This window comes from Aythya marila, assembly GCF_965140915.1.
Source record: "Aythya marila genome assembly, chromosome: 8".
Taxonomy (NCBI): Eukaryota; Metazoa; Chordata; class Aves; order Anseriformes; family Anatidae; genus Aythya; species Aythya marila.
The window spans coordinates 1,030,284-1,050,739 of NC_139049.1; the positions used below are offsets into that span (position 1 = coordinate 1,030,284).

At 41.8% G+C, this 20,456-nt stretch overlaps 1 protein-coding gene across 10 annotated transcripts in view; it reads right to left on the reverse strand.

Annotated features, from left to right (window-relative positions):
* ZNF644 (zinc finger protein 644) overlaps nucleotides 1–20,456 on the reverse strand; it is an 80,170-nt gene that overhangs the window by 45,775 nt on the left and 13,939 nt on the right. For 3 of the 10 annotated variants that reach the window (XM_082765851.1, XM_082765848.1, XM_082765855.1), the window contains exon 1: nucleotides 6,448–6,629. Coding sequence is in view for 1 of the 10 variants with exons in the window: in XM_082765847.1 (XP_082621973.1) it covers nucleotides 6,657–6,709 (53 nt within the window). In the remaining 9 variants the exon portion in view is untranslated. Of the gene's footprint in view, nucleotides 1–6,099; nucleotides 6,196–6,447; nucleotides 6,630–6,656; nucleotides 7,018–7,062; nucleotides 8,109–19,871; nucleotides 19,992–20,456 lie in introns of those variants that run through there. The other 7 variants (XM_082765842.1, XM_082765849.1, XM_082765852.1 and 4 more) reach the window with 6 other exon arrangements.

Consider the following 20,456-nt stretch of genomic DNA (forward strand, 5'->3'; position numbering starts at 1 on the left):
CCCAATACAGTCAAGGCTTTATAAGGACACGGAAAATGACAAACGCTATCCCAAAGTTAACAAGTCAGACAAAACAAACCTTCTGAGGTTTCTCCAATGCAAAGATATAGGAAGAATATGCAACATGCTGTCTCTACAGTCTTCGTTTCATGTACTACACAAGCAACCTTTCCACCTCAGTTTCACCAGCATTTCAGCTTGCATATGAGAAGCAAACTCTCCTGCCTCCCATTCTACAATTGCTCCAAAGCTTCCAAGTTTTTCCTTCACAGCTAATTGAGGTTAATTCACTAGTATCACATGCCCCCCCAACTTACCCTCCCACCTTTTCCCCAGAAGAAAATTGCCACAACATAATTTTTTCCTTAGTTATTAAGTACCTGAGTAGGGGGCACTAATTTCTACTTTGTTTTCAACTTCACAGAAGATGAAAAACTGTTTTTCTAGTTACTTCAGAGTTGTAACCATCATCATTATTTTTATGCACTGCAGTTGCTTTCACTAGATGCAACAGTTTCTCAGTTTTTAAAATGTTGCTCAAGAACAGAATAGATTAAGTGATGTCACTGATGCCTATTGGCATTTTCAAATTCCACATATAGATCCAGTAATAACAACAATAATAAAGGAGCCAGGAACTAAGCAGAAAAGGACGGAGTACCCACTTCACTGTGGGCGAGAACTGAGCGAAGGCAGCTGCGAAACTGTCACTTCCCACTCACTGCGATAGCACAAACAACCCCGATTTTCTCACAGAAGATACACTCATAACTATAGCATTAAAACAACAAAGCCCAGCACTTCTGTGTGAAGAAACAAGGTTATTTGTAACAGAACTTCTCAAGCAAAGGCTGTCCTCCCTTGAAAATATAGTTTCTAATATCAAGTCAGCTTATAGCAACAAAATAAAATGCTTTCGGAGCACAGAATCTAGTCTCAGGTTCCCTAAGATCATGCAGAAAAACTGTTGGCAAACAAAACAATCATAAATACAATAAACTCTTCAGTAACCTACAATCACTTTTTTGGTGGTTGGGAACCTAATTTAAGGGTCTACATTTTATAAAATTCCTACCCCCTTTTGATTGAAAAAATATAAATTTTTAATGTTAGTTTAACAACAGATGCGGTCTCTGAAACTCTACAGCCACAAAGCTGTGGGTTTATGCCTACATATGAAGATGAAGAAAGACACCAGCAATAAGTATTATAAACATTAAGTGCTTTTGCAAAAAGAGAAAGCCAAGAATTACTTCAAATCGGTAACGCTCCTAGAAAAGCTGAGTAGAATCAGAAACAAACAGCAGATATACTCAGAGGCCTGCTGCTCATGAAGGAAAAAAAAAAAAAGTTGAAAAAGAAAAAAAAAAGGCATCCTACAAACCAGAATGCTCTAGGAAGAAGAGCAAAACCAAAACCAGACAAAACCAAGCACACCAACTAGCACCCAGCACCCCAGGGACTGCAGCAGACAAGAACCAGACACCTGGCCACAACTTCTTACCAGCAGGAGCACAGCAGCTTCACAAGTGCTATGCTTTATAAGCAGCCATCAGTAAGAGTTTTCCAAAAGCAGCCCCCCAACCTCCTCTGCAGGCCTTTGCTGAAGGGAAACCTCAATGAGAAAGCCCAGCGCTGTCCCAGTCAGGAAGCCGACCTAGGAAGGTAGGTGGGATAAAGCACAATTCATGCTACCAGTGTGCCAGATGTTACTCAGTGAAGGAGCAGGTTGGACAGATTCAGTTACTACTCTTCAACGTTACAATGATCTGATCACATCCTAAGGACCTCTGCACTATTCACTCAAGCAAAAAAAGGACATGTAGAAGTAAAAGGTTGTAAATAAAGATAATCTATACAAGACCTGTAACATGCATCTTGCTTTGTTTGTGTTCTACCACTTACTTGTGGGAAGCACTCTCCCAGGGCAGAGCTAGCAGCCAGCCCAGGGAACCTGAGAGTTGCAATGATCGCAGTTCCAGTCTTCAGCTACAAGAGGACAAATCAATATAGCACCTGTTTCCCAGGATGCATCCTTCTCCCTTACAGCTGCTTTGTGAAGACTGAAACATTAAAGGCAGGCAAAAACCAACAAACAAAACAAAAATAACCTTCAAATACTCATAAAATAACAAACCCTTTATAAAAAAAAATCTGATGGCAAATACCAGACCGTAACTTTTTTTTTATTTATTATTTTTCACTCAAAAAACAGTAGGCCCTTAAATCCAAAGTTTTTGTAAGTATGGTACGTCCCTAACTTGCAATGTCAAGCCTACTGAAGTTACTGCACACTAACAACAGGCCTACTATATTCCCAAACCCAGCAACCTGACCTTTGTTCTGATTTGAGCACAGACTGCATCCTTTGGATTAAGTTTCAAGAAATACTAAATTTCTAAATAAGCCACCATCCTTCAACTAGTTACATGTGAGATGAAGCACTCAGTACCAATCAATACATGCCAACTAGAGATTTACCTTTTCCAATAGCTGGGCTGAGTCACAGTAAGAACAGTAGTTTCCCTACCAACATTACCACAAGTGCATCAATTGGAGGGAGAGCTTTCTGTGTTACCAAACTGGCCAAGAAATGACCAGTTAATATTTAGCATAACAAAATGCACCCGAAAAATGCATACTCACTGTTAAGCCACTCTCTCTCCCTCCCCCCTTAACTTCATTGGCAGCATAAGGGCATTGCTGCAATAGTTCATCAACCTAACAGCTGCTGTGTACAGTTAACAGTGGCAGGAACGCAGCACAACAAGGAGATACTATTATTTGGGTTATTTGCTTACTTTTAAATTAAAGAAAGCTTGCTCTCTTTCAATGAACCAACACCATTTATGAGTAAATACAATATCATTAAGAGTAGACTTTATACCAAGATTAAATACTCATTACATTGCACACTAGGTAACATGACTGATCCTGTGACTACCAGGCTACAACAAAAAAAACACATGTAAGTCCATGCAAACTCATTACATGGTCTTTCTTGACAGACAGCTGTGATCTGATCATCAAATTGCATGTTCTCTAACACTATTATTGCATTTGGCTTCATTTTGGTCATTTCAGTAATGAGGGAAATCACTGCAACTATTTCACATCCTCACACATCAAAAAGAAGCCCTTTCTGCAGCTTGGTGAACAATATGGCCGTGACTCTTATACCATCACTGCTTGTGTGAATTCTCTGCTACTAGCTGACAGAAGTTTAGGTTTAGACAACACGCTGTATACAGGCATAAAAAGCTATTTTTTTAATTAAGCATAAAAATGATGTCTTTTTCAGGATGGTACAAACTGTGGGGATTCCCTTAACCCATACAGACCGGTGTTATCTTTATGCATATGAACCAGAATGACCAACATACACAATTTCCTTGGGTAACTTTAAATCTTTTCCCAGTAGCTATACCAAGTTTACATCTACATTCAACAAAGCAACAAGGAAAAACACTTCACTATCAAAAACCTGCTGATATTTAGTGCACTCAAGGATAAGTGTATTCTGAGAGAAGAAAGACTTGTTTGGGTTTATTTTACCACTAATTTCTTCACACAATGAAGTTGTGTGAACACTAATTTCAGGTGAAGGAATCATGCTTTGGAGGCTCTGCCAATTTAAACCAGTCTAAAAGTCAATTAAATTGAGTGCAATCTTGTTCAGATATAACCTAATTTTATTAAATGATCTTTTCCCCAGTCTCTTAATATATAGTACAGAATATCAAAATGTAGAGCACAGAGGGAACCAGTTCAATTTGGCTTAAAATAACTATATCATCAGAGTAGTGCATTTGGCATTGAAATGATACAATAAAAAAAAAAAAAAAAAAAAAAACAACACAAAACGAACACACCTTAACAGGTAGTCCTGTAACAGCTGCATCACTTCAACTTTGTTGAACACAAAACGTTGTTTTAAGCTATAAAAATGTAAAAAGAAGGTGATGATCCCAACTAGCCAAATCAACAAGGCCTGTCAGCAACTGCTCAAAGGACTTTCATTCAAACCAACCTCAGGGGAAACCGCAAAAGAAGTGGCATGGCTACTCTGCCTTTTTCCAATTTTAAGTTCTGAGATCTTTTGCAAGTTGGTAAAAAAAACAACTGAAAGCGTTCCAAGTTAATAGGTGTGTGTGAGCATGCATGCGCTTTATTATTACTAAGAATTTTATTTCCTTTTCAGTTGTTTTCTCCAGAAGTGCCTTCAAAAGGCTTGAATGAAAACATTTGTGCATTTGTAGGTTCTGCTAATGTGTGCAAGGATAGGCACAAACTATTGATTCCAACAGAAATTCCACTGACAACCAAGTGTCCATATTCAGCCTTCACTGTTATTTTAAAGTGGAAGGCATTGCCACTATTGTTTAACATCCTGTTTATTCAATTGCTGATACTCCTATTTCAATCAGTTGTTGCTCTAATAATTAACCTTACAAGGATGCTTCAAGTCATCAGTGCCTTTTCTTCTTACTAGCCATGTCACCCATTGAGATTTCAAGACTGGAGTAACCTCTTTTAGCATTCACTGGTAAACTTTCATACACATTTTCCTGGGCATATACCTTCAAGTGGTACTCATTATAGAATAGATGCTGGATTTCAGGAAAAAAAAAAAAATATGTTGAAGTAATACACCTTTGTCCTGAATTTGTTAAATTTGTTAAAAAAAAAAAAAAAAGGATCATTTTGAATATGACAATATACCATACAGATCAAAGAAAAAAAAGAGTTCTCTCTATAAACAAGAAAAGTTGGTGACAGTAACTGTGAAATCAACTCCTCCCCCCCAACTCCTTTTCCCTGCAGAGCTTTTTTTTTTTTTGTATTAAAACAAAACAACAAACCTCTGCTTGAACAAGTGCTAGATGTTGGAAGACAGTACTTTGAGGGTTCCCTCCTCTGGTTATAATTCATGTATAACTCTGCACCACATCCCTCCGCAGTTACGTTAGACAGGTTTGCAACATTAGCTTAGATTATAAATCAATGTAATAGGATTGTCACACTACATTGCTCCTCTATATGCTCTACTTAAGCTCCTCTCCCAAAAGGAAATCACAGAATTTTCTCTGCATCTAAGTGACCCACTAAAAGCTTCTCAGGACCTGTTTCACTTTGTCTAATCAGTTCATTTATTCTGCCCTCAAGTCATCTGCCTTACACAAGTCAGGTAGCAAAGAATTTTATATAGGAGAATCACATCCAGTTGTCAAAACTCCCAAGTACCTCTTATATGTGAAAATTCTTCCATTAAAGACTTGTTTTATAATTTGAATGAAAAAATATTTAACAGCTTTTATAAAGAAAATGTATTGCGCAAACTTGTCAGTAACAGGTAAAATTCTGCGGTGGAATTCCAGAGATGCTTATCGGCCTCTTGGAGTGTTTGTCGCATGTGTTAATTCATTAATCTACACAACACGAAACAGCTTCTTCCTCTAAAATCTGGTGTACATTCATTCCCCATATGCATCTCAAAGAGAAGTTCCATGACACAATCTTCATAATTAAACTATGTGCTAGAAAGGACGGGGGGGTCAGAATATCACTGCAAATGAGATCTTGCTTAAAGGGCCAGAGTTGTACAGCACGAACAGAAGCCTATTTTGATATACCATGCTTACATTCCACTGCCTCCGTGACTTGTCAATTTACAGCCCGCGTTACCCACTTCCAACAGAGTAAAGGCTGCACATAAAGGAAGGAAGAAAACTTGGTAGATCGCAGACGGCTCAAACCGACGCCGATCACCGCACACAAACTTTGCGAGGCCCGTCGGCCCCCGAGGCAGACGGCAGCACAGCCGCACGACCCGAACGCCGCCGCCATGCCCCAGGGCCCGCACCCGGGGTAGGCGGCGGGCCTGGAGCCCCCAGCCCTTCGCAGCGGTGCCGGGCGGCTCCGAGGCCGGAGGGAAGGGACCGGCCGAGGAAAGCGGAACCCAGGCGACCCGGAGCGCCCCGGCCGTGCCACTCGGTCTCAAGCCGGGCGGAGCCCCCCAGGGTGACCCCGGGCCCCGCCAAGCCGCCGGCGGCCTCCTACCGTGGCCGTGCTGCGGGCGGTCGGCCCGGCTGCGGTTACCTGGTCCCCGCGGCCCCCGCTGCGTGCGGCCGGGCCCCGGCGTCCATCCCCGCGCCCCGCCGAGGCGGCCCGGAGCTGCCCCGCTCCTCCGCGCCTGGCAATGGCGGCGGCCGCGCCGCCTCCCCCCAGCTCCGCGCTCACTGGCTGCGCCGCTTCATGTGACCGAGCGGGGCCCTCCCGGCGCAGCCCTTTGTGTCCGGGGCACCGGGGAGGCCGCCCGCCGGCCGGCCGGCTCGGGGCGGGGGGGCGGCTCGGCGCCCACGGAGGCCGCGGGGCCGGCGGGGAGCACAGCGGCCGCCCCCTCCCCGCCCGCCTCTCCCCGCGCCGCTGCCCCGACCCCTCACTCACCGCGGCGCAGGCGGCAGCGGCGGCGCAGCAGGTCGGAGGCGGCCGCCATGTTCCCGCTGCGGCAGGGTGGAGGAGAGCCGCGCGCCAACCGCCGCGCGGCCCCGCTCCGCCCGCGCCCCCCCCCCACGCTGGCCGGGGGGGGCGAGAGGAGGGGGAGGGCGGGAGGGGCGGGGGAGGGCGCGTAGGAAAGAAGCCTAGCGGGAACTCACGGGCTCGCCGGGCTGTGCGTCACGCCGGGGTTACGTCCTGCGCGCGCCGTCATGACGTCATCGCGCAAGCTTCCCGACCTCCCCCCCGCGTACACACACGCGCGCGCGCACCCTCCGAGCCGCACACGCGTCCGGAGGGTGGGGGGCCGCAGCGCGCATGCGTGCGGTGTTCCCGCGCCGCCGCTGCCCAACCCCCTCTCGCGGCCGGGCGGGGGGCGGCAGGGGACGCGCGGCCCTTCCCGCCCCGTTAACGCCGCTCCCTCGACGCCGCTGGGGCCGCGCGCGTTGGCCCCGCGGGGCCGGTGCCGGCAGCGCCGTGCGAGCAGTTGGGGGCTGCCCCCGCAGGCACTCAAAGAGCCCTCCCCGAAAGGGGAGTACAGCGCGCCCCGGCGCAGCCGCCCCTTACCTGCGTCAGGCTTACCAGGCTCGGGAGGTCGGAGCGTGTGCTGCCTCGCGGTGCCTTTCCCACAGAAAGCAGAAAAGTAGGTCAAACGCTGAGGGAGCCGCACAAAGGAGGCAGAGTCCTGCAACAAGCAGCGTCTGGCAAAAGATGTGACAGGGCAGCGTGAGGCGGGAGCATGAAACCCGAACGAAGCAGCAACGCGAGGGGAGAGGAGAGCCACGGGGCAGTCTGTCCTTCCCGAGGGAACAAGTAGGACAGGACCCTAAGAAAGCAGCACTTGGTGCCAATTTTCCTTCAGATTGATGGTTCTGCTGGCAAACCCCGACTCAAAAGGGCAGGGCTTCAAGCGAGACAAGTAAATTGGTGAATTAGAGACTGCTTCGATAAATTTGTAAATTAGACTTTTCCTGCAGATTTGCTAGGCCCAAAAGATTTCACACTAGAGTGAGGAGTTGATAAGGCAACTTCAGAGGTGTGAGCGGCTGTTGCTGAGAGCTCATGAAGACTTGAGAAGAGGAAAAGGAAACACATAGCACATATAATTCAAAGGGGAGCATAGGTAGAGCCTGGAACTGCCAATCATTCCAGCCTCCATTCCCAGGAAAGTACTGTAGGAATAGAAATGTTGGTTTTGCAGAGTAACATTGTTTAGAAGGAAGGAATGTGGTACTGAGATATGCTTACAGTGATAAGAAAGCTTAAGCAGGTGACCTTGTAAAATGCAGACAACCAGACTCCTTAGGACACTTAGGTGAAAATCACAGTATTAAGTCAAGACAGATAAGTGAAGAAACATTACCACTTCAAACAGTAAAAATGGCAAAAGGAAACTGAAATTTGACAGGCCAGCTACTGAAGGCCATGCATTGTTTGTGAAGCATCAGATAGATTGTGAACCTGGATTACCCACTCAGTGGGGAAACAGGGGAGGGTCCTGTCATCAAAAAGTATATAAACTGTGTTTTGGAACTAGCAGATGCGCTCTCCTGCTTGCGGGGCACCCGCCATTGCAATCGCAAATAAATTACTACTTCACTGGGATCCTCGCCTGAGCCTAAGTTATTGGCTACGGAGTGTTTCTCACAGTACTGAAGCAAATAATCACACATCTTTAAGTATATGGTAGCTAATGAAGTGGTAAGTTACAGCCAACGTGGATTTGCCAATAAAATCATATCAAGCCAAACTCTGAAATGACTGCAGTGGTGCAAAACTGCTCAAAAAGCAATGCTTTACTTTGAAAAATAGCAGAATATAGCAAATATGGTTCCTTAGGCCTGGATATGTCCTGGGTCTGGTACCAAGTCTCTAATTACATGAATGATGGGGCACACTTTACATTGATTGGATTTGTTGGCAATACCAAACTGGGGCAGCTGGAGGAGAACCGAATAGCAGGGCAAAAATAGAACTCAAAATGTTCTTGATAAACTGGTTGCAGAAATAGGATGTAATTTAATAAATGCACATGCCAGTTTCTACATTTAAGTAGGAAGATAACTGCACAATTACAAGACTAGGAATAGATAAATAAATACCAGGTCTTTAGAACAGGGACTGGGGATCACAGTAGATCACAAACTGAATGTGTGTCAACAATGTCACGCTGTTGTGAAAAAAGCCACAGTACAGGGAGGTGTGTAAACAGAACTGTTATATCTAGGATGTACGAAGAATTTATCCTCATATTTAACACTGGTAAAGCCTTGCCTGGAATACTGTGTTCAGTATTAGTGCTCTGCCTTTCAAGAAAAATATGTCTTTTAAAATAGACCAATAGAAGAGAGTCAATGAAATAAACAAACAAAAACAACAACAAAAAAACAGGAATTTCAAAAGATGTGACACTAACTGAAAATAGGAATGATTAAGATTTCCTAGTCTAGAGGAGAGAGGACCATAGGAAGAAAAATACATTGTTCACTAAATCCACCCAGGAGAAGACAAAAAGTAGCAGTTTCAAACTGTACTGAAAGAAATTTAGGTTAGACATTAGGAAAAGTTTTACTATGGTATGAATAAATAAAACTGCTGTATATTCTCTGGAGGGTTCTGGAAACTTCATTCCCATTTTTTAAGGCTGAGTTAAAAGATCAGAAGCATTGGACTCTGCTGTGAAGTAATGAAGACACACCAGGCAGGCAGTCAAATTTTTTTTCAGTATCATTTTCCATAACAGCAATTACTATCCAGGTATCTGTTCTGCTCTTTTTTTTTTTTTTTTTTTTTTTTTTTTAATAGAAATCCCAGAGACATTTAAAATTTAATGTGTTGGTGTGATCTTATGCGCAGGTGTAGATATCCCCTTTGGAAGTCTTTGTCATATTGAATTCTGTGTGGCAACATATGTCGCATGCTCAGATATTTTGCTAATTTACAAACTTTATATAATGCTACAAATCCCACATTTACAAATAATGTGTTTGTTAGTACTCATGTAACTAGTGTGAATTAAGACTTTTGCCCTTGCTTTCTCTCTCTCTTCCCCCCTCCCCATAGTAACAGATGGTTCTTTCCCCAGAATCCGTTAAACTTTGGGGTTTCTCCGGAGCTTGCCAGTTAGAAGGCAGCATGAACAGTTTATATTATGGGACTGGGACCTACCAAACTCATCTCATTAGTAATGATTCAAAGGCCATTAAATAGGACAATTTTTAATCTCCACTGAGTTCGACTGAATTCAAACTGATAGCCCACAGGCAAAAGGCTATGAATTTCATTAACAGTACCCTGAAGCACTTAGTCCCCTAATGAGTGCTAATGTTACTCTTCTGAGAATTAAGCTTGTTTTCTGAAAAGATACATTTATGAAATCAAGTTCTGATATTTTGGAGCTTGTATGTATGGTTTTCCTCTGCTCTTAAACAAAAGAAACATTATCATCTCACACAATCAACAGATTTCTTCTAAGAGTCTTGGTAATATGTTCTCCAGGCTAACAAAAATGCAAACAAAAACATGGAAAAGCAAATATTAATACTACCTCTCCATTTCATGCTAAAAATATATACATATATTTTTAATACCAATTATTTTAATGTAATCACACTCACTTATATTTTTAAGCAGTAGTAATTCCTCCTTCAATTCTGTGACAAATAATTGAAAGAAAATACCAAATTCTATGAAAGTAGTAACATACAGAAGAAGATGCAGTGTTGTACTATAACAAGTAAAATGGATAGCGTAAGGAAAGCTGAACTTTAATTCTACTGCTGCCAAATCTCCCAATTTTATTAAGGGCTTAAAGATATTTAGCATTTTATTTAGTACCTCAACTTATTACTTGACCTAAAATTCCCAGTTCTATAAACAGGACTGAACTCTATAAAAATACATATGATTCACACATTGTGGATACAGATTCAGTGTGAATTCATGGAGGCCATAACTGCAACATTTCATCAAAATGGCAGTGTGCTAAAATGATTAAGACTATGTCCAGTCATGTCACAACCCTTGTTTTGATTTCTGATTATGCCAGCTTTGACGCGTACACTTTAATATGTGAAAAGTGGTAGATTATCTTAAACATTGCATGCTAGGTTAAAACAAGTTGAGAAATATATAACAAAAAAAATCAGTCTAATTTTGGGTGACAGAAAAAGGCTCCATTGAGGCCCTCCAAGATCAGTGAAAGAATGTGCACAACAAATAAAGGACCGTAAAATATAACTTGAAATTTAAGAACCATACTGCACAGTTGGCTTTTTATTTCCATGAATTCTGTCTGTGAACCTGTATTATTCCTCCACTGATGCAGACAAGGCCTAATAACGTTTAAAACAGCAACTGAAAACCTCTTGAGAAAAGGTTGCTACCTAGTTCTGCTTGGTCTTCAAAATGGTTTTATAAAGCTTATACCAAAGCAGGCTCTTTCATGTTAGCAGCAAAATATGATTAATTGAAACCAATTTGGAAACTGTTTTTTCATATAAACATTTTTGTAGATGATACTACAGAGGGAGAGTTGGAGCAGGTCTAAACTGAAGCGTTTTGAATGAAAGATCGCAAATGCCTCCTTGCAACACACACAGCAAAATCCCAAATGCCTGGAGGGAAAAACTTTTTAATGATAATTTCTTACATTTATATAGCACCTTTTATTCCCTGGGACCCCAAGCACTTCATTAACTCTATGCAAAAAAGTAAAAAGATTCACCATGGAAATGTAGCCACTATATGCATCACTCTGAAAATTTCATTTTCAGTTGAAACATTTCTTTCAATATCAAAATACTGTCGTTATCCTGTACGTAAGAACAAAAACAAAATCAGAGAAAATATTAGATTACATAGTTTTGAGACATAGAACAATTTAAGCCTGTATGATTTGCAAATAACAATGCACTTATGTAATGGATACATTGCGTTAATCCCATTTCCCCTCTCCATTTCTACTTCTATCTCATCTTCATACTGTCACCTTTAGTAGAAAATTTTGTCTTCTGTAACATTCCAAAATGGGAATGACCCTTGATGTCAGAATTTCAGACAAAAATTGGGTTTATAGGAAAAAGTAGCATCTTTTATTAAATTCACTACTGTGAAGTGAAAAAGTAGAAGAGTTTTGGAGTACTTGAGACCTAATGCCTTTTTTTTTTTTTTTTTTTTTATAGCTAAGATGGATGTTTTAAAAAAGCATGCTACCTCTACTTATAAGGTTTTTCTTGTCATCATTTGTAGACCCTTAGAATCACAAAAACAAGCCCCCAGAAACATCATGTGAAAGATCTGTGTGTTACTGCTCACCTTACCACAGAGTTTTTCTTTTCATCCTACAGAGATGTTTCCAATTTCTTGGCCTTTCTTACAACGATACCATTTCACCAATATCAACAAATTTAGGAACTCAATATACTGGTCATTTTTACAGAGTAATTAGCATATTTCTACTGAAATTTTGAAGAACTAAAAGCAGAATTAATTACAGCAGTTTGGTTTACCTCAACACTGTAAAAATTGAAAGGGGAAAAATGACAACTTTTGTTTTTTGTTTGAGCTGTTGATTCATGTTCCGTTGGCTTGCTTGTTACACAGGCTCTTTTGAAATACAGTTGTCAAAGAGGACTGTCTAGTCTTTTTCAGACGGAAACAAATCTATTTTATTCAGAATATAAATTTATTCTCTGCTATTAATAAAGATATTTTAATATATATATTTTTTTTGTCAGTATCAATTAAACTTTTAAAATTACCTGTAAAACAGTAAGAGGGCAGTAAGAATGTATAGGTGAAGTTATATGTCACTACAGCCTTTGACTCTCCGAACAGTAATTCCAAGATAAGGTTAGTCCTGAAGTACAATACTCTGCAACAGAAGGATATTTGGAAACGCTTTCTGGGGAAGTAGTTTTACTTGCCACTATGAATTGCCTTTAGAACCATCATACTGTTTTAAATCTCTCACCTAGGAAAATATTTTCAAGTTAAATTAATACAGACAACTGCCACTTTGTTTTCATTTTTCTAGGTTTCTGTCCATGGGCAGTAGCTGGAAAATACAGTATCTGTTGCTCAGACCTGCTCCTGTTGGCTAAGACTATTCCAGCAATTACAGAACAGCTTCTGTCACAAGGACACCAGCTATGTATCCAGCCTCCCACAGTTGCCTCCTCTTTTGAGTCTTGCCAGTAAGAAGTGTTATTGTCATCTCTCACTGATCAGAGAGGAGCAGCTGCTGGGACAACACTGTCTGCCTGGCACACAAGGCTCCATTCTTCCCTGCTCCTCAGGTACCACTGTAATAAACATTATTAATTAGAAAATCCTAGATTAATTATCAATAGACCAAATTAACCATGGTTTTTATGCTTATTTACTTTTATCTTGCGTTATTCTAATCCATCACACATTAAAAAGGAGATAGTTAATCCTACATCTTTGTTCCCTTCAGGAGGAGCTGACACCTCTTTTCTCATGTCTGAGTTACTGAGCTCAAGTCTCATACAATTCAAAGATCACAAGAAGGTAGATTAGAGCAGGAAAATACCACCATATATTATAGCACTCACCTTCTTGAAAATAACAATGTATTGCCTTGGAGGGTTGCCATTTGCATCATGCAGGAAGTATTAATATAAGAAAATATGCTATGAGCAACAAAACTAACAGATTTCTTCCTGAGTCTGCTGACTGAATTATAATTTAGTGAGAGAGGAAGAAAGCTGCAGCAGCAAACTGGCCTTCAGCAGATGATGGAAAGGACCGAGATATAATAGGTATAAATAATCATAGTTTTGCTTAACCCAGTCTGATGATTCAGTTCACATTATACTCCTGAAATAGCTCACAGAGAAGACAGAGTAATTTCAAGTTCTCTCTCTCAATTGTCACACCAGTAACCTTAACATACCCCTGCAGAGGAAGGGGCATTAGAGTCCAGCTCCTATCACTACCAACCTGATCTTCGACATGACCACCCTATGCTAACAAAGAATTGCCTATGAGAATGAAATTGCACTGGGCCTGTAGGGTGACATGTTCTGGTCTTCCAGTTGTGTCACGCCCCACCTCTGGGACTGGCATTAGGGGCACACCTATGACTAGGACACATACTGGAGTCCTGAGCAATTTTAATGTGGGGAGTTAGTAACAATGACCCTTTTAGCCATGCTTCATCTCCAAATTTGTATTTGTGACTTCTACATATTCCAGTGAAGGACCCAGGTTGCACCACACAGGGAAAGCCACTTCCCTCAGCTGATCACTATTTCAACACCCCTACAAGGGGATAAAAGTTTTTGCAGCCAACCCCCACCATTTCTGTACTTCAAGGTCACCTGGCCATACAGAAGTAAGGACAATGGTCCAAGTGAAGACATTTTTAACAGAAAATGTAGCCTTTAGAAGGAAGTGCTCTATGTTGAAAAATGAAAAAGAACAGGATCTCTCAGTTGTGGTTGGCATTGCCAGGGTGTCACTACATACTAGGCAGGATTTCAAACCGCCTTCTTTTCCCCACAGCTTTCTATTGTTCTGCCCTGCAGCTCCTGCATAGTAATTGTGAATTCTTGCATTAAGTCAGATGGACATACACCCTCTTGTCCTTATGCTTGACACAAACATTCACGTCAATCTTTGTTATCATCCGTTTGTAGAGCTCCAGAGGTTTATGCATGGGAAGACATAATAACATTACTTAAAGGAGAAGTAAAGAAACAAAAAAGCACTTTATTACTCTTAATCTAAAAGTACCAATGAGCTTATTTTGTCTTTAGATAAGATCACAGCAGCAGAAAGTGTGTTTGATATGCCATACCTTCTGTTTGTTTCTTAATTGTAAGGAGTTTGGTTTTGATCAAGACAATGAATTATGAATATAGCTGAGTTTTCTAACATCAGAGATAAAGCTTAAAAAAACTACAAAAGCTTTTTTAGAGTATAGTGTACTGTATAGGTACGTGTATATCTTCAGGGCATGAAAACAGACATCTTTGCAATTGAATCTTGAAAAGGAGGGAAAAATATATGAAACTGTGATAGTTTCTGACAGGCTTAGAGTTAACATCCAATTTTGAAAAATTATTTATCAGATTTTGTGGTTGCACAGTATCAGTATATAGCATGGTAGGTTTGTATATCTCATATCTCATTTTGACCACTGGAATATAAAGTCTCCTCTTGTAGAATAAAATTAATGTCAAAAAAGAAAAGAGCAAGTTAAAACCTAGGGTTATTACTATGAGAGATTTGTTACTCAGGAACTTTTTTTCTTTCCAATCTCCCTGCCAGTCCCTCGCTATACAAAGAAAGGAGAAACATCTCCTTGTTTCTCAGCTCGGCTACATCCTTTACCCCTCATCTGCCAGAAAGTATCTTCAGTGCAATGATCAAAGCTATATTAAAACTTTTGCTTCTCTCTTGTTCATCCAGTATTTCCAGATCATATCCTGCATGTACTCTCAGATGAATTATTTGTTCAGCAGTTCACTTGCTATTATCCCTTTCGAGAAATATTATCTTAGGTATGGGATTTGCAGGCAGATCTTATAGTATAATATTGCTGCTTTTAGTATGAAGCTCATAGGAACATAAAACTTCTAATTATAAGCTCAGTGAAATAGCTGCAAAGACTTTAATGAACTTTCAGAAAGGCTCAAAGAAAGAAAATTCCAATACTAATTTCCTAGTAATAGAAATCTACATATTTAAAATAACTGTAAAATAATTATTTTGGTATCTTGGAATGCAACCTGAGTAGAGGTTTCTCAAACAAAAGAATGAAGAAACTTAGAGGAACAGTCATGCTCACTTTTAAAATTTGTCCCAGTTTCACATTTCTTGGCTTTGGATTCCAATGATGTGTTCAAAGCTCAGTGTGCGGAAATGAGCTCAGGTAAGGCTTTGGAAGTGTATTTTTAGCTAGAGCATGCAGACAATTCATAGAGTGAAAATGTGCTACCTGTAACAGCAGAATAGTCAGTAGAGTAGTTCCATTTGGGGAATTGCAGCAAAAGAAGCTATGTCTGAATGTTGTCAGGAATCTCTGAAATGATATTAAAATTAAAATCTCTGAAAGTATGTTAAAATTCCTCCGTAAGAATTTATATGTGAACGATCATTCAAATATACCTTCAGCTTTGAGTAGCAATGTTCATATTCTGCTTTAAAACAGAATTGTTTTTACTTGCTCTACTCAAGGGAATCTAATTTTGAATCATTACAAGAGCCAATGAGGTAACAGCAATTTAAAATTTCATGTAGACATCTTAACCAGCAGGTCCTTTAAGCCAATCAGTGTAAGAGTGAGAGTATTTTAAAAGTATCCCATTTATGAGTAAGCGATAACCATGTCTTTGTCACATTCTACCAATTACACATTCTAAAAGAGGTTGGTGTCATCACATTTCTGATAGTACATTAGGAAGCACAGCTTTTCACAGTGGCACATGCTGGGGAAAACAGTGTTTATTAGGATTATTTTAAGACAATGGGTACTCACTAAGCATGAATTGTATATGATCACTTTCATCATTCACATTACAGTTTATCTTATCCCTTATAAAGAGATTGAGATCATACTGAGAGCTCATTTTAGTCTTAGATACTGGCTGGCAGGAGCTAACTGAATTCAACTCTCAAGCCTGAGGAAGGCAAGCAGTAGCCTACAGCACACAGCACTCCCAATCTGCAGCAGGACAGCGCAAAGGGCAGTTGTGGCCAGCAAGGGTTTTGGGGAATGCTGACTGCCTGTCCTTTTAGAAGTTTCATCTGGTAGGCTGAGGAAAACTAGTAATGCCTAACAAAGTTTGCACTGATCAAGCAGCTCTCCAGCGGGCTGTGAACACCATCTGAGAGGACAGTGCTTTTGTTGCTTAGGGCCCCCCAACAGATGACAGTGGTTCTCCACAGAAGTTCAGGAGGCTGATCCCAGATGCTAGCAAGAGGGAAGGGCTGGAAATGGCGGTGAACCTCCAACACACGGAGCCACCATTTCTAAGCCCAGGCACCTAGGAAAATTGGAATTTTCTTTCATTGAAAGAAAGAAAATATATATTTTTTTTTTTCTTGTTGAAAGCTCAGGAACTTTTATGTTCCTCCTGCTGAAAAGGGTCACTGTAAGTACAGCTTGGGCAGAACAGCCAGTTAAAGAGTCCTTGAATGCAGAGGAGATGGGAGTCAAGGCAGCAACACAGGGGCTGCCCCTACATACCATGAGAGGGCTCTAGCTCTTTGTCACATCTGCATGGCACAGCAAGTGAGGCACATCTGCCCCACAATGCTAACAGAATTCCATGTAAGGCCACTTGAGTACTCACATGATATTAGCAGATTTCCACCACATACAACCCACAACCTACACATTCCCTACCTTTATATATATAAAAAAAAACCCTCACAGATCACCATCCTTCTGGTCTCACTGCAGCAACCCATTGTGAAGAGCTGCCATTCCTGAGGCTGGGGAATGCTGGGCAAGAGCGTAGGAGGCCCTACAAAGGCAGGGAGAGAAGTAAAGCCCATGCACCAACACAAAGCTAGTCAGCATCGACATATCATGCTGTGTAAAATAACCCCCACGGTTAGCAAAAGCACTAAGAATGCCTCAGGTGCTGCTCCCTCACACACCAAGAGCATGCCTGCACTGCCACAGGCTGTCCTCGCTGAAATCACATTTGGCTCTACACACACATCACCAGTACCTTCTGGGACAGCACGGAGGTCACTTCAAAGTGAGCAGCTGCAGGAACACCGAGTATTTTCTAGTATTTCTCCTCAGCCCAGCACTGATGCTGAGGGCAGTCACAGGTGTGGGGAAGGGCATGAGAAGAGGTGGTTCTGGATAGGGAAATGGTGAACCAAGCCCAGCTTGCTGGCTGGGAGAGCAGGGCTCCTGCTCAAACAATCATCAGGAGTACTTGGTTTGCCTGTTAGTCCAGTCTTTGCATGCAGGCAGCATCTGACATATTTGAGGATATGCCACATGAGCTTGTTGAGTCTGTACCTGTGGAGAGATAAGCAGAGCCTGAAGACCATATTCCTACCTATGCTTCACCCTCCCTGGGATAGCCAGCACCTCTGTGGCCTCTCAGTAAATTCTCGGACAACCTACTCAGGCCTTACCTACGCTTCAGAAACAGACTCTGTAGTGCCCTCCTTTTTGCAGACAATGCAGAGAAAGGGGTCACGCTTCCTTCTGGGTAAGAACATTGTTGCTCCTCTTCTGGGTTAATAGAAGCAAGAAAAGCTCATCTTGTAGCTGTGGCTTCTTAAGTGTGGGGGAAGACTGTCTATGAGGTGGCCAAAGTGCTTGCAGGTGGTAGCCCAGGGCCAGGTGGAGAAGGCTGGGTGGGGGAGGCACAGAGGACATGTCACTGCAGACAAGAGGGCTGCATGGGCAGATGGTGCTAAGCAGGTCTGAGCAGGTAGGGCATGCTTGCAGGTGCAGAGCTGCAGTACAGGTGCCAGGCCATATGGCTCTGTTGAACACATATGAGGGTGCTCCAGGGAGAAGCACTGAGGAGTGGCGGTAGTCCAGACCATACCTGGGAGATAGGGGGGCAACAGAGAAGGTTTCTGAAGAATGTCCCCCCAACATCCTAGCTGGGACACTCTCAGGGAGCCCCAGAAGGCATACAATGGACAGGCAATAAAGCCTTAATGGCAGCACAGGAGCACTTCTACTGGGCAGAAGGTCGTAGCTGGCTAGCTGGCCTCCCTGTGCCTGCCAGTTCTTCTGCTCCAAGTCGGATGAGGACACTTCACTTGCAGGGCAGCTGAATGAACAAATTCCATTTCCCAGTAGGAACAGGAAAATTAAACAGCTTGAGGAGTTCCCACTGCTTATTTGGAAATGTCTTGTGAGTGATTAACTCACATCCTAACCATGTGAGCCTTTCTTCCAAAGGTCATACAATTTTCAAAAGCATGCCTTTGATGAAGTGAGTGAAAAAAATCTCAAATCCCATATTAATTTAGAAATTACAATTATTATTTTTTTTTATTTTTTTTACAATGGGCTAAGAAGAAACTATATAAGTAGGAACTATCATGAAAGAGCTTATAGAAAGAATCCAATTCATTTATTTATTTATTTTACTTCAATGGAACTACATGTGTACAGGGGCTCATTTTGTCCAGATTTAATCCTTCTCTTTTGGGCCTGGGAGACTTGCAGAAGAAGAGCCTGGACCTCTTTTCACTTTGTTTTACAGGAATATTATTTTGATTATCATTCTACTACTATTTAAAAACCCTAGAAGTTCCTGCAGCTGTTTGGTCATATAATAACAGACAGGCTCTAATTTCTCATGCATGGTACCCAGCATGGTGCATCAGAGAAAAGGCCCCAAACCTGCTCCTGAATTCTAATAAATGTGTGTGTCACTTTGTAGGAGATCAGACTCCTGTTCAAATTCTGCGAAGTCTACAGAACAACAGTTGCCAAATGACAAAACCTATCAGAAGAAAGAGAGTAAAAAGGCATGTCTTTGTTTCAGAACTTCACGGCTTCAGTACTGGCAAGAGAAATGACAACGTTTCCAAAATAAAGCCAGTTATCCACTGTAACTGCTATTAAATATAAACAAGGACATAAAAATAGAGATGTTGGAAGCCAGGATAAGAACATTTGAAACAGTAGCTATGTATACAATGACAGTTTTGTTAGCATTGCCTGCTCCTGGGGCTGTGCAGCACCACCAGCTGTGACCGCACAGGGAACAGAGGCAGGAACCTCTAGGGCCTCCAGCACCCAACCAGCCAGGGGCAGCCCCAGGTCAGGTGGTTGTGCAGTGATGCTGCAGCCTGGTGGAAGCAGTAGCAGGACTGCAAAGACAAGCATCTTGCTCCCTTTCACTGTTGTGCAGGAGACATGCTATGCAAGGAAGCAGCAAGACTGCTTTTGCTGCCATTTGCCCCAGTAACTCCCCTCATCTTATCTGATGCAAGCAAGCTAAATTCACAACAGCAGCCCAGTTGTTTTAAATGCTCACAACCAGAGAAGAATGGATTAGATCTATTATGTTGCTGTGGCGGTAAGACAATACATGCTAGCATCCTAAACCAGATAAAATAACTTGGAAGATAATATAAAAGTGAGAACTTAATGGGCATCAGTTAGTCTCTTAAAAATATCACTATTTTCCTTGCATAGAGACAGCTGTTGAATAAATGCACTGCTCAGCACTGATCATCCATGTGACATGGTAGATGAACATGGCATTTTCCTAAGTAAGAATTATGCTCTTGCTTGTACACAAAATTGCATCCATTTAATTTAATGAGTAAAGAAATGGATGTAGCACAGCCAATACACAGACAAAATTCAGGGGGTAAAATAACATTACATGCATCTAGCCAAGACTTACAATTTTAGCAGCCTTGTGTTCAGTCCAAGCACAACATAAAATGATTGAGCTCCTAGATGTGAGGAAGAAGAGAAAGAAGACTGATCCACAACCTGTGGAGTCCGTGCTGGTCTTTCGGAGCTGTGAAAAGAAAACAAAAAGGATTGTTCATCTGCAGAATTGCACTTAACTGCTATGTGAGATGTAGTCATTATTGGACTACTCCATGTGAGACGTGGTCATTATTGGACTACTCCTGGTGTTTCAGTTAAACAAAAGAAATATGCTAAAGTAATTAACAGATGTCATTAAACTACTGTGGTGTTGAACACATATTGCACTTAAAAATAATGAATGGAGGTAGTCCAGACCATACCTGAGAGGTAGGGGGGCAACTCATTATTTGGGTTGACAATTCATTATTTAAGGTTTTATGGTAATACCTCCATGGTAAATATTTCTACAAATTCTGATGTCAGGAGTAGGGAGAAGAAGTCTGCACATTACAAACGTCCACAAAACCAAAGAGTTGTCAAAACAAAATGAGCTATAAAAGTAATATTATTAAGGCGACGTCACTCTCATTAAACACCTAATGATGCCACA